The 15,522-nt window shown below is 42.8% G+C and overlaps 1 protein-coding gene across 8 annotated transcripts in view; it reads left to right on the top strand.

The window, feature by feature from the left end:
- The window catches only part of cdc14ab (cell division cycle 14Ab), a 68,256-nt gene that overhangs the window by 8,427 nt on the left and 44,307 nt on the right, over positions 1 to 15,522 (top strand). For all 8 annotated transcript variants that reach the window (XR_002953808.2, XM_024423023.2, XM_024423022.2 and 5 more), the window contains exons 4-6: positions 56 to 148; positions 3,889 to 3,968; positions 7,851 to 7,917. Coding sequence is in view for 7 of the 8 variants with exons in the window: in XM_024423023.2 (XP_024278791.2) it covers positions 56 to 148; positions 3,889 to 3,968; positions 7,851 to 7,917 (240 nt within the window). In the remaining variant the exon portion in view is untranslated. The remainder of the gene's footprint in view (positions 1 to 55; positions 149 to 3,888; positions 3,969 to 7,850; positions 7,918 to 15,522) is intronic.

The following is a 15,522-nucleotide window of genomic DNA, read 5'->3' as shown; positions in this document are numbered from 1 at the left end:
TAAATGAATGTGATTCAGTTTTTTTCTTACGTGTTTTTTCTCCTTTTGTCTGCAGTCGTTCACTCTGACCAGAAAGCGAATCGTGCACTACACCAGCTTTGACCAGCGGAAAAGGGCTAATGCTGCTGTTTTAATCGCTGCCTATGCTGTGAGTATTGCCTTCTATCTCTCTTCTCTCTCTGCAGGGAAGGAAGTTAGGCAAGGAGAAAAAAGCTTATATTGGGCCGTTGCGTCATGCTGCACCCCTCAACAAAATGCAGCTCAACTCATTTTGCATTAGTATCAATGTACCCAGATGGCCCCTATGCACTTTTCCCCTAGTGTGTTATTTTTGTTGTATCTGCAATATTGTCTACCCAGGCCTTTTTTTCAGGGCTTCTTTCAGTCAGTGCTGATTTCCTTTTAAGGTGGCACAATCCCTTCCAGCCACGTCTCTCTCTGACTCTTGGAGAAACTGATGGGAGAGGACTGCTATAGACAGCCCTATTGTTCTGCCACAGTGACTCCATCTTCCTGCCCCCTTTGAATGCCCAGCAGCTCCTGTTGCATTAGTCCCTATTCATTTGGTCCCTTGCTGCCAGACATGGTTGAAGGCTGTCCTTTCACTCCCAGTCAGATACCAGCCTTGACTGTACTGTGTGACGGCATCTCTTGCCAGCTGGCCGCTCTGTCACATGGCAGTAAATGAGGGGATTTATCCGGTTCTTCTGTTGTTATGCTATGATGAGGACATGCCTTATGACAGAGCCCGGCAATGGCATGATGATCTTCTCAGGCAATGTGGGTCACTAGTATTTACTCAGTGGACTGTGCCCAGTCCTTACCCCAAGGGAACAGATAGAGGAACAGCAACTGTCATGACATACTTTGCATGTAATGTAAGGCCCTTATCTGAATATTTTTCCATTGTGATGCCCTGCCTCGACTAGAAACATGATATAGGCTATATCAGCCCTTCTGGTTTTGGCCCTTAATGGCTATGACAGTGATTGGTAAAATGCAGTTGTTGAGTTTCTCACGGTTAACATGGTTTTCTTAACTAGCTAGTCTATATACATCCCAAAGTATATTCTTATAATGGCCAGGGTTGGATTGAATAAGGACCGTGGTCTTGTTAGCCAACCCAGGCAGGGCCCCAGTCTCATAGCTCTGGGATGAGATTTGAAGCATCGTTGCAGCAGGGGCCTTGCTGGATTATAATCTGGATTTGGCTTCTAATCCTGGTTGACAGTGGCAGGAGGACAGTTGCATGCCATAATACCCCCCCCCAACATACCCACCCCTGAGCTGAACCCTGTACATCATGCTATCCTGTGCACAACTGTTCACATGCTAGTTTAGTCCTGTCAGCATGTCTAGACACTAGCCATTTTGACACATGATCAGATGCTTGTCAATGTCTGTCCATGCTAGAAATAATGTATGTACAGCGCTTTCCAAACAAAAATAGGATTTGATCCACTCACCAAGTAGATCCGGTCACTTTTCCCTTTACATTTCCTGTATTGGCCAATAGCAGACTGATGACCTTGTGGGTTATGGGAGTTGAATTGCATTGATGGTGTGTCTAATCTGTCACTCAGTGACCCTATTAAAGCTGCTGTCATTTATTCCTTCCTAGACAATCTCTCAAGGGTAGATGCACAAGGCGAAGCGTTCCGCTAAATTTAGCCTGAACCCTGACCCGAAGCCCAAGATGAACTCCCCATTCAATGACTGAAATATCAGCACCTCTTTCAAAACCAGGCCATATCATTTCTTCCCTCTGCACGAGTCATTGGCTCACAAATGCACACAGAGGACATGGCATTCAGAAATCAATATCGAGCCTGACGAACTGCGTTTATCCACTTAGATGGGAGATGGGATGTGAGGTTTGTCTGCAATGATGTAACCTCTGTTCTGCTGTGTGTCTAGCTATTTAGCCTAGGGGGATTGTGTTGTCTTTAATAATGAGAGAACATGCAGGGAAGGTGGCAGGGCTTTCCTCCCTGTTGTTTTCTCTCCAAGTGGGTCTACATTGATCCGGTCAGGTGATTGTGTGGGCTCCATTGAGTCCTCCGGGGCCTGCTCTTGTTACAGATGTTTTAATACAAATGACCCGCTTTGAACCCAAGAGAATTATATGTGTGGGACGAACAGCTGTCCCCGTGGGACTCCAAATTCTGTGTCACGTGGGACAACACACACACAGACACCAGCAGTAGAATTTAAGCTGGTGCATTTCAGCAGTATCCAGTTGTCTGACTGGTGAATATTTCATGAAGTGGGAGCAGCAATAACAAAGCTCTGTTCTATTTGCTGAGGGGACACAGGCTTCATGCACTGCTTGGCCTCCATGTCACCAGACCTACTGATCCACAAGCTGCATACACAAGCCCACTCTCCCATACAAGCCTCCTTCAAGACAAATCTTCCATTGAATATTTTCACACCAGGGCTGGTCGAACCTGTTAAAGTTCATAGAAAGAAATCAGTCAATTGAAATAAATTCATTAGGCCCTGATGTATGGATTTCACATGACCGGGAATACAGATATGCATCTGTTGGTCACAGCATGATCATGCTGAAAGTTGAGGTGATGGCGGTGAATGAATCGCATGACAATGGGCCTCAGAATCTCATCACGGTATCTCTGTGCATTCAAATTGCAATCGATAAAATGCAATTGTGTTCGTTGTCCGTAGCTTATGCCTGCCCATAACCCCACCGCCACCATGGGGCACTCTTTTCACAATGTTGACATCAGCGAACCTCTCGCCCACATGACGCCATACACGTGGTCTGCAGTTGTGAGGCCGGTTGGACTTAGTGCCAAATTCTATAAAATGATTTTGGAGGTGGCTTATGGTAGAGAAATGAGCATTCAATTGGTGGACATTCCTGCAGTTGCGCTCTTGCTCAGAATTTGAGACATCAGTGGCATTGTGTTCTGTGACATCTGCACATTTGAGTGGCCTTTTATTGTCCCCAATACAAGTTGCACCTGTATAATGATCATGCTGTCAGCTTCTTGATATGCCACACCTGTCAGATGGATGGAATCTCATGGCAAAGGAGAAATGCTCACTAATGGGGATGTAAACAAATTTGCGCACAAAATTTGAGTGTAAGCTTATTGTGTGTGTGGCTGATTTCTGGGATCTTTTATATCAGCTCATGAAACATGGGACCAATACTTTACATGTTGAATTCATATTTTTTTAAATGGAGTGTCCGGGATTTACACACAGAATAATATGTAATGCTCTGAGACCAGTTTCGTTATTTCCAGAGGGTTTGTTTACGTTCTTCGTTTACTTGGTTCATAGTTCTGCTTAATTCTCTACATCTTCAGTGGAAATGAAATAGCAGACGTGTTACTTGTCTCTGCCCTCCACTCTCTATCGTTACAACTCCTTGTATGGATGTGGGATGCCGGTGTTGATTCAGATGAGCCCTGCTTTTCTGACCTGGGGTTGGAGAGCAGCACTTTTGTGGATGGATATGAGTTGGCTACCGTGTGTTTATGTATGGCTTCCATTTGGAGAGCCTGTGGTGCTGTGACCATGCCGTCTGGCCCCTTACTGGCCTATTTAGGCTGATGTCTGGGGAATCTCATGTGACACCGTGTCTCCCTCTCCCTGTTATATTGCCTGTCCTTGTTACATTCCCTGTTTTATATTAGTGCTCTAAGAACAAATATTTTCAAAACCAGAGTAAATCAGGAAGCTGAAGGATTACCAAAATGAGGGAATGAACTGTGGCTTCAGTGATTCCAAGCCACAGTTTACTAACTGCGTTCTCTCACACTTCCTCTGTCTCGCTCTCTTTACTCTCACTCTTTCTTTCTCTCGCTCGCTCTTTCTTTTTGTCTTTCTCTTCTCTCTCTTCTGTCTATCTACCAGGTCATCTACCTAAAGAAGACCCCAGAGGAGGCCTACAGGGCTCTGATCTCAGGCTCCAATGCTTCATATCTTCCCTTCAGGTAATACCAGACCAGCCATGTCCACTCTACCACACAGCAGCATGATTTCTAACCACAGAAACAATCATTTGATAATTGTCTAGGAAGCACATCTTGGCTAATTGCCTTACATCATAGCTCCACCTGACAAAGATCTGGGTCACAGCTCCCCCTGACCAAGACAGACCCGGGTCACAGCTCCCCCTGACCAAGACAGACCCGGGTCACAGCTCCCCCTGACCAAGACAGACCCGGGTCACAGCTCCCCCTGACCAAGACAGACCTGGGTCACAGCTCCCCCTGACCAAGACAGACCCGGGTCACAGCTCCCTCTGTCTTCATCCTCTTATTAACAGGATGTGTGTGTCTTACAGTAGATTGGGCCTGTGTGTATACAGTATCATTCAAAAGTTTGGACACCTACTCATTCCAGGGTTTTTCTTTATTTTTACTATTTTCTACATTGTAGAATAATAGTGAAGACATCAAAACTATGAATTAACATTATTTAATGGAATTATGTAGTAACCCCAAAAAGTGTTAAACAAATACACATATATGGAACTGGGCTCCCGAATGGCGCAGCGGTCTAAGGCACTGCATCTCAGTGCAAGAGGAGTCACTACAGTCCCTGGTTTGATTCCAGGCTGTATCACATCCAGCTGTGCTTGGGAGTCCCATAGGGTGGCACGCAATTGGCCCAACGTCATTTGGGTTTTGCCGGGGTAGACCGTCACTGTAAGTTAGAATTCGTTCTTAATTGACTTTCCTTGTTAAATAAAAATTGCCACATGATTCCAAGTGTTATTTCATAGTTTTGATGTCTTCATTATTATTTTACAATGTAGAAAATAGTAAAAATAAAGAAAAAGCCTTGAATGAGTAGATGTGTCCCAAACTTCTGACTGCTACTGTATGTGTACATAATGACGTATTACCTATGAGGCTCAAATAACTTCCGGAGTGTCTCGTGTCGTTCAACCAGGTCAGGTATTAGACCTGAAAAAACAGATTCGATGCCCTCTCGGAAAGTAATTATACTTCATATAGTACGGTCTGTAGTTTTCCCAGGTAGGTTTGTGGCAATGACGAAACATTTTCTATATCCTACAAGTTTAGCCAAAACATTTTCTTCAGTTATTAGATCTGCCCTACTCAAACAGAACACACATTTGTTTTTTACTCTGGATATTCCAACCACTCTCTCCCTAGCATAACATGGACTGATCTGCTTTCCCGTAGCATAAGATATCTATGCCTATTGTGGATCAGCGGACTCACACTTTTTAATAGGATTGGACGACATTTTAGAGGAGTGAAAGTGGTAAATGGAATAAACAAGAATGTTATATCACTCACACCGCTGTTACGTGCACACATTGTTTAATCCTGATGTTAGCCTGGTTTGTTGTCTCGTCATAACACAAACAAACAAACAGTTGTCATGCATCTGGATGGAGTGGACTGTTTAGAATAGATAGCTGGATTAGATTAAGATCTTTAATTTGGAATTATGAGGATGGGGCTACTGTTTTCCAAGCTATAATTTTAGGATTGGTTAGGATTGTTTTTGCAATTGTTCACCTCAGTGTTAGTTTGACCTTTTTCCTTGAACAAATACCAGGAACGAGGCTATAGTCGTGTGTGTTGGCTATACTCGAGTCTGTAGCAAATAGCCTTATCTCACCAGCTCTTTCCTAATGAACTGTGGAGTGAGTCACACCCTCATGACCACCGTCCCATCGGCATTCCAACCCAACTCCACATGGAGGTCAGGAATTTGGGTGGAGGGAACATTTAATGTGTTGCGGGAAAGGGACAGAGCAAGGTTACGTCGTCTGGTAAATAAAGGGAAGGCATGTCGATGTTTTACCCACTCCCTGCCACTCTCTCCCACTAAATTGACCTGTATGACTGCTTTCTTTACTTGTCTTGTCCACAAAGACTGTGATTAATTGCCCTGTGACACGGGTTGGCAGCCAGGCTCTAGGATTGATTTTGGTTATTGTTGGCTTGAGTTATGATAGTGACAGATATTGGCCCTGCGGGCTTGTCTCAACCTGCCTGCTTGTTTGGAGAGAGAATGGAGCTTTTGACAGTTTACTTGACCAGTTGTAATGGGCCTCTAGCAAATGGGATGGCACTTGCATAATATGTTGAAATTGATGAAGAATGAACAAGGGGAGAAGGGCGAAGAAGGGGATGGCGTTCTCATCATTCCATTATTAGGCTCTCTGGTCCATCACTTTAAACTGTAATGTTCATTTAATTTCCCCCAGTGGTAGCTTTAGGAATTACCAACACAAACGACTAAAGTCAAACAGCAATTTGAATTGCTTTAAGAGCTATGTGTTCATTCCCAACTAAACTACAGCATATAGGCCTCGTTTTACATAGTTGCGCAAAGAGGCTGGACCAACCCTCCACTCTGCGAAGCCAGCACCTTTTTTTTTGTTTCATTTTGAACTGGGTTTGATATCTCTGAGCTACTTTTAGAAAGTCTATTTCTAACTGGGCCTTTGACCTTGACTTTTCCTCCATCTCTCCCCAGTGGTTCCCTTCAGAGGGTCAGTCAGTGTGGTTAGAATGTTAGCAAGCTGGGATGGAGGGAGGGAGGGGGTGATGGAGGGACAGACTGTACCCTGATCCTCAGCTCCCATAATTAGTAGGGCAGGGACAATACCTGTATTGCGATATTCACTAGTATTGTGGCAAGGAAATAAAATATGAAGCGGATTTGAAATGTTTAGAGAAACGGCCCAAATGTTGGCAACAATTATCATTATTTTGTCATCCAGAGTCACATTTATTTTCCAAGCTATATAACGCAATATTTTACATACTGCAGGTTTTTAAAGGACCAAGGAGTTTGACCTGCTTTGTGTTTTAATTTTTTACATGGGAAAACTATTACCGTACTGGTATCATCACAGCCCTACTAATTAATAGTTGACTTATTTTAGCTGTGTGCAGACTGGAGTTTGAGATGGTATTGCTACACTGTCATGACAGGGAAACAGACTGACTCACACATGCACAGTAGTACATTGATACACATTACGATACAGAGACTCAACACATTGTGCCATATAATCACACACATGCACAAATGTTTTTTCTGTGTGTGAATGTCTGTGTGTGGTGTCACGGTAACTGAGCTCCTCATGCTTCCGCCGCACTGCTTTGTGTAGGTGGCCTCTTGAAGGTTCTTGGTTGAACCTCTCCCATTCACGTTGATGCTCTTGTCAGTAGCAGAACGCTCACAGCCTGCAGCTTCACTCCAAGAGTGGAAAGGGAACACAACAGCTGACTTTGACCCAGATTCTTTCTGCCGTCTACAATATACATATGAAATGAGGAATCAAGTAAACTTGGACATAATCTACATTCAGTTTGTGTGTGCGGAAATGTGTTTTTGAGAAACTGTTATTGGCTAGGCCAAATAGGGCTGCAATGCAAATGCTTGGATTGTGTGAAGGATATCTCTAGAAAGATCTCTCCCACATTGTCTGGTGTCCTCTCTCATGGCCAACTCTGCACGCAACATCCCCATAAGAACATGGAGAATGTCTTCCGCTTTGCACCATGAATATACAGAGCCCTGTTTCAAATGGGGATGTTTGCTGTATTTTGAATCTGATATGGGTGTGTCTCTGAAGGGTTGTTATGAGGATGTCCTCTGCCAATCTCTCTGAAGTACTTAGGAAAATATGGAGAATATATAGCTTACCCTATTCAAAGAGCACCTTGTATACCCCTCTTATCCACCCATAGCTCTACCTAATAAAGTACCCATGTGTGGGCTCCAGTTTTTCCAATCTCTGATGTGTTCATTGCGACACTCTTATCACTCACTTATTTTTCAATGAATCGTTCACTCACGCCTTCGTGTCTTTTTTTCAGGGATGCCTCGTTTGGAAATTGCACATACAACCTGACAATTCTCGACTGCCTACAAGGAATCCGGAAAGTGAGTTTTGTGTATTTATGGAGTTATTGGATTTACGTTAAATTGAACTTTAATAATTTTTGTAACATATATCTTGATTGCTTTCCTTCTGCGCCCTCTTCCTCTATCACCATTCTAAGCACCTTTTTTTTTATATCCAAGGCAAGCTAACACTTTACAGGAAGTGATGCTGGTCTTCAGTTACTCTAACTACCATGGTAGTCTAAATGTAAACACAGTACTTATTTTAGTTCAGTCCTTAGGTTAACTACACATGTTGATGTGTAATTACCTTAATTCTGAATGAGTTACCAAATTATTTGAAACCCCAAACATCTACATGGTATTTATGCATCATAACCTGAAGTTAATAACACCTTCAGCCTAAACTGAGGAAATCTAGACCTATTTCAACGTAATGGGTTAGGATGAGTCTTGCAGTGTGACGGGGGTTACAAATTAAAGTTTTTCATCTGTCTCATAGGACCAATTATAAACTGTGTGGTTCGTGGCCTGAATGCTGATTTGGCAGACAGCCGTGGTGTATCGTAAAACATGTATTTTTACTGCTCTAATTACTTAGGTAACCAGTTTATAATAGCAATAAGGCACCTCGGGGAAATAGCAAATATCCCATGGCTAATGGCTGTATCCAGGCACTCCGAGTTGTCGTGCTTAAGAACAGTCCTTAGCCGTGGTATATTGGCCATGTACCAGACTCCCTCAGGTCTTATTGCTTAAATAACCTGCTTTTATCCAACCAAAATTGCATTGAGACTCCATGGTCAAACAAACCTGCCATAGCAGTCTAAAGAAGTGTCTTTGTTTACAGCTTTGCCCGCACATCCTGACCTAGCATTATTAAGACCATAATCCCAGACTGAGGGCAGAGTTCTGTAGTCCGGGTGGGTGGAGGATCCTATGTTGTGTGTAGTCTATGGGGTACAAGGGTGTTCTACTTTGTTGGGGGGGATGGTGAGCGGTAGGAAGGTAGCATGGACTCACGTGGCACAGCATGTGGGGCACACTTCCCTGCAGGTACATGGACGAAGGCACACACGCTCGCTCTCTCACAGTGGCTAAGCTGGGGACTTATGGTGCCGGCAGTGTGTGCCTCGGTCTGTTCTTATCATGGCTGACTAATCCTCCTCCGATCAGACATGGAGGTCAGTATTTGGGTAGAACGTTCCCTGTAGATGCAGGGTCTCTCAGAACGTTCCCTGTATTTAATGGCAAATCTAGTGGTCAAAAGGGAATGAGAACTATACAAACAAAACCAAGAACATCTTTATGGTGCCACCTTAGGCTTTTTTTCCTGTATATTTCTGTGTAGTGTGTGCAAACCTGGTCCATTTAGTTGCTGGAAGTCATGGAGAAAGCTTTACAGTGCTTGTGCTGTGTTTTTAGCTACAAAGGTTCTGTCCATGTTTTGACATGGAATGGAGGGCCTCCTTTTAAAATGGGATGATGTGAACTTATTACGTACTTAGCATCAACACTTGGTCGAAACTAGAGGTCAACCGATTAATCAGAATGGTCGATTTAATTAGGGCTGATTTAAAGTTTTCATAGCAACCGTAAGCCAAGGTAAGTTGCTAGCTATCATTAATCTTATAAAAAACCATCAATTGTAATCACTAGTTAACTACATGGTTGATGATATTACTAGATATTATCTAACATGTCCTGCGTTGCATATAATCTGACTGAGCATACAAGTATCTGACTGAGCGGTGGTAGGCAGAAGCAGGCGCGTAAACATTCATTCAAACAGCACTTTCGTGTGTTTTGCTAGCAGCTTTGTGCGTTTTGCTAGCAGCTTCGTTGTGCGTCAAGCATTGCGCTGTTTGACTTCAAGCCTATCAACTCCCGAGATGAGGCTGGTGTAACCGAAGTGAAATGGCTGGCTAGTTAGCACGCTAATAGAGTTTCAAACATCACTCGCTCTGAGCCTTCTACTAACCATGTGTATGTGACAAATAAAATTTGATTTGATTTTTAGTTGTTTCCCTTGCTCTGCATGGGTAACACTGCTTCGATGGTGGCTGTTGTCGTTGTGTTGCTAGTTCGAGCCCAGGGAGGAGCGAGGAGAGGGCGGGAAGATATACTGTTACACTGGCAATACTATAGTGTCTATAAGAACATCCAATAGTCAAAGGTTAATGAAATACAAATGGTATAGAGGGAAATAGTCCTATAATTCCTATAACTACAAACTAAAACTTCTTACCTGGGAATATTGACTCATGTTTAAAGGAACCACCAGCTTTCATGTGTTCTCATGTTCTGAGCAAGGAACTGAAACGTTAGCTTTCTTACATGGCACATATTGCACTTTTACTTTCTTCTCCAACACTTTTGTTTTTGCATTATTTAAACCAAATTGAACAGGTTTCATTATTTACTTGAGGCTAAATTGATTTTTATTTATGTATTAAGTTAAAATAAGTGTTCATTCAGTATTGTTGTAATTGTCATTATTACAAATAAATAAATAAAAATCGTATTGGCTTTTTTGGTCGACCTCTAGTCGAGACGTACTACAGCTGAATCTGTTTGTCAGTGTGTGTGTGTTTGGCCATGTCATTCCAGAAAGATTTGTCAAACACCCATCGGACAGGAATGTCTCAGATCCCTCTGCATATTCCAGCTTTTTCTGCTATCTCCCCCAAAAGGCCCTAGCGCCCACCTACCCCACTACATCACTCCCCAAAAACCTAGGGAATGTCTCTTCCCATTGTGAGAGGCAGGGAATAACAACTTAATCTGTGGCGCTATTGAAACTTATGGGAGATTTTAAATTCCAGTGCCCATTTATTTGAAATGAGGATTTGGGGTGAATTTAAACTTGCTTTGTTAATTGTCATGAAATGTATACAAGTCCTGGTATAGGCTAGTATATAGCCCTCAGAACAACTTGCCTACTTACCTTCGTTGCTGTTTTGCTGGTGCTTTAAGCACCCATTTCCACACCTCGTTATGGTCCTGTAATGCTGTGAGTCTCTAATGTATGGTGTTGGCTCAGACGGCAGCCTGTTGTGTTAATTACAAGCTGTTTCGGTTCTAATCACAGTGATCTGTTCCATGATTCACTGTTTGGCTGTTTCTCTGCTCAGGCTTCTCCCAGTGCCCTCATGAGCATGCCACTGTGCTGAAGAATTAATCACTTGACACACTGTGTCTTGTAGCCGTCTTCATCGACCTGGCCAAGGCTTTCGACTCTGTCAATCACCATATTCTTATCGGCAGACTCAGTAGCCTCGGTTTTTCTAATGACTGCCTTGCCTGGTTCACCAACTACTTTGCAGACAGAGTTCAGTGTGTCAAATCGGGGGGCATGTTGTCCGGTCCTCTGGCAGTCTCTATGGGGGTGCCACAGGGTTCAATTCTTGGGCTGACTCTTTTCTCTGTATATATCAATGATGTTGCTCTTGCTGCGAGCGATTCCCTGATCCACCTCTACGCAGACGACACCATTCTATATACTTCCGGCCCGTCCTTGGACACTGTGCTATCTAACCTCCAAACGAGCTTCAATGCCATACAACACTCCTTCGGTGGTCTCCAACTGCTCTTAAACGCTAGTAAAACCAAATGCATGCTTTTCAACCGTTCGCTGCCTGCACCCGCACGTCCGACTACCATCACCACCCTGGATGGTTCCGACCTAGAATATGTGGACATCTATAAGTACCTAGGTGTCTGGCTAGACTGTAAACTCTCCTTCCAGACTCATATCAAACATCTCCAATCAAATCTAGAGTCTGCTTTCTATTTCGCAAAAAAAGCCTCCTTCACTCACGCCGCCAAACTTACCCTAGTAAAACTGACTATCCTACCGATCCTCGACTTTGGCGACGTCATCTACAAAACAGCTTCCAATACTCTACTCAGCAAACTGGATGCAGTTTATCACAGTGCCATCCGTTTTGTTACTAAAGCACCTTATACCACCCACCACTGCGACCTGTATGCTCTAGTCAGCTGGCCCTCGCTACATATTTGTCACCGGACCCACTGGCTCCAGGTCATCTACAAGTCCATGCTAGGTAAAGCTCCGCCTTATCTCAGTTCACTGGTCACGATGGCAACACCCACCCATAGCACACGCTCCAGCAGGTGTATCTCACTGATCATCCCTAAAGCCAACACCTCATTTGGCCGCCTTTCCTTCCAGTTCTCTGCTGCCTGTCGCTGGAACGAATTGCAAAAATCGCTGAAGTTGGAGACTTTTGTCTCCCTCACCAACTTTAAACATCTGCTATCTGAGCAGCTAACCGATCGCTGCAGCTGTACATATCCATCGGTAAATAGCCCACCCAATTTACCTACCTCATCCCCATACTGTTTTTATTTATTTACTTTTCTGCTCTTTTGCACACCAGTATCTCTACCTGCACATGACCATCTGATCATTTATCACTCCAGTGTTAATCTGCTAAATTGTAATTATTCGCCTTCCTCCTCATGCCTTTTGAACACAATGTATATAGACTTTTTTTCCCTCCTGTGTTATTGACTTGTTTATTCCATGTGTAACTCTGTGTTGTCTGTTCACACTGCTATGCTTTATCTTGGCCAGGTCGCAGTTGTAAATGAGAACTTGTTCTCAACTAGCTTACCTGATGAAATAAAAAATAAAACACCGGTAAATGCTGGCTTTTGGATGCAAAAAAATTGTACTTTTTTCAGTTGAAGTCGGAAGTTTACGTTTAACAAAATTTTCAACCACTCCGCAAATTTCTTGTTATCAAACTATAGTTTTCGCAATGCATGACACAAGTAATTTTTCCAACAATTGTTTACAGACAGATTGTTTCACTTATAATTCACTGTATCACAATTCCAGTGGGTCAGAAGTTTATATACACTAAGTTGACTGTGCCTTTAAACAGCTTGGACATTTCCAGAAAATGATGTCTTGGCGTTAGAAGCTTCTGATAGGCTAATTAACTTAATTTGAGTCAACATCCCAACCGTGAAGCACGGGGGTTACAGCATCATGTTTGTGGGGGTGCTTTGCTGCAGGAGGGACTGGTGCACTTCACAAAATAGATTGCATCATGAGGTAGGAAAATTGTGGATATTTTGAAGCAACATCAAGACATCTGTCAGGAAGGTAAAGCGTTGTTGTAAATGGGTCTTCCAAATGGACAATGACCCCAAGCATACTTCCAAAGTTGTGTCAAAATGGCTTAAGGACAACAAAGTCAAGGTATTGGAGTGGCCATAACAAAGCCCTGACCTCAATCCCATAGAAAATGTGTGGGCAGAACTGAAAAAGTGTGTGCGAGCATGGAGGCCTACAAACCTGACTCAGTTACACCAGCTCTGTTAGGAGGAATGGGTCAAAATTCAACCAACTAATTGTGTGAAGCTTGTGGAAGGCTACCCAAAACGTTTGACCCAAGTTAAACAACTTAAAGGCAATGCTACCAAATACTAATTGAGTGTATGTAAACGTCTTACCCACTGGGAATGTGATGAAATAAATAAAAGCTGAAATACATCATACATCTCTACTATTATTCTGACATTTCACATTCTTAAAATAAAAGTGGTGATCCTAACTGACCTAAGACAGGGAATTTTTTACTGAGATTAAATGTCAGGAATTGTGAAACTGAGTTTAAATTTATTTGGCTAAGGTGTATGTAAACTTCTGACTTCAACTGTATATACATGAAAAACAAATATTGTATGTATGAAAAGCTGATCCATTAAGATGTCTGGAGAAAAATGAATAAATCCATTGCAAAATAATGCTTTTTATTCATTCATGGAAATACCAGTTGATGTGCTTCAACTTCAAAGGCAAATGGGCTAATAAATCCTCAAGCTGCTTGAAAATTAGTGTTGGGTGTGTTCTATTTTTACTCGCAAAAGACGTGAGGTCCTCATAGGCACTATAGCTAAGTGTTCCCTGACTGGGCAAAATTGGCATAAATTGTGTTGATTATCCCTGTGTCCACTGTTCCCGCCGAGGAGATTATTTTTTTCAAAACCGACACACTGCCTCATGATCGTGCCTTGAGGACAAAGTAACGAGGCTGATGGGCGTAAAGCTTTTCCAATGAGTTTTTTTTACTTCCCAACTGTTCTCTTTGATCAGGCAAAGGTCTGTTGCGAACGCAAGTAAATTAGAAGCACATTGTGTTCATCAGGCACAGTCCTAGCAGTTCTGCTACCACCCTAGGCCAGATCAACATATGCTGCCCCTGTGTCATGTATAGTATATAGTCTATCAATCCATTCCAAAACTTGAGTAATAATGTGTATCATGTATCAACATTGTTGCCAACTAGTCACATTGGAGAGTTGCAATCATTAGGATGCCTATTGTTTCATGCAGAGTTATCAACAAGCCAACTATATCACATGACACCAGTCATGACCCCACGATATTTCAAATGACAAACATAATATGAATTAGCATGTTACCTTAAATGCATGGCGCTGGCCTCGTTTCACAGGAGCATTGTAAAATAAGCTTTCTCTCAATGAACCAGCCTTAACAAATGTTTATTTTCATATCGGATTTGATTGTCCAACAACAGTTTTAAAACGTCTTCAATTTGTGGCAGCCTTGAGTGCGTTGGGCTAAATTAAATTAGAGGCCTAAATTGTAATTTGAAACTGCTGTTTTGTCATTTATTAATTAAACTGTTCATACAAATAACAGGCCAGGTCGTTCAGAAATTATACATTTTAAACCAAAATCCAGTATTTGTATTTTTTTTTATTTCACCTTTTAACCAGGTAGGCCAGTTGAGAACAAGTTCTCATTTATAACTGCGACCTGGCCAAGATAAAGCAAAGCAGTGCATCAAAAAACAACAGTTGCACATGGGATAAACAAAAGTACAGTCAACAACACAATTGAAAAATCTATGTACGGTGTGTGCAAATGGAGTAAGGAGGTAAGGCAAATAGGCCATAGTAGCGAAGTAATTACAATTTAGCAAATTAACACTGGAGTGATAGATGTGCAAGTAGAAATACTGGTGTGCAAAAAAGTAAATATAAACAACATGGGGATGAGGTAGGCAGTTGGATGGGCTATTTACAGATGGGCTATGTAAAGCTTCAACGATTGGTAAGCTGCTCAGATAGCTGATGCTTCAAGTTAGTGAGGGAGATATGAGTCTCCAACTTTCCAGTTATTGGCAGCAGAGAACTGGAAGGAAAGGCGGCCATAGAGGTGTTGGCTTTGGGGATGACCAGTGAGATATACCTGCTGGAGCGCATGCTACGGGTAGGTGTTATGGTTACCAGTGAGCTGAGATAAGGCGGAGCTTTATCTAGCAAAGCCTTAGATGACCTGCAGCCAGTGGGTCTGGCGGTGAATATGTAGCGAGGGCCAGCCGACGAGAGCATTAAAGTTGCAGTGGTGGGTGGTATATGGGGCTTTGGTGACAAAACGGATGGCACTGTGATAGACTGCATCCAGTTTGCTGAGTAGAGTGTTGGAGGCTATTTTGTAAATGACATTGCTGAAGTCGATGATCGGTAGGATGGTCAGTTTTACGAGGGTATGTTTGGTAGCGTGAGTGAAGGAGGCTTTGTTGCGAAATAGGAAGCCGATTCTAGAGTTTACAGTCTAGCCAGACACCTTGGAATTTGTAG

The sequence above is a fragment of the Oncorhynchus tshawytscha genome, linkage group LG06, assembly GCF_018296145.1.
Source record: "Oncorhynchus tshawytscha isolate Ot180627B linkage group LG06, Otsh_v2.0, whole genome shotgun sequence".
NCBI lineage: Eukaryota > Metazoa > Chordata > Actinopteri > Salmoniformes > Salmonidae > Oncorhynchus > Oncorhynchus tshawytscha.
This window is presented reverse-complemented; position numbering and strand designations above follow the sequence as displayed.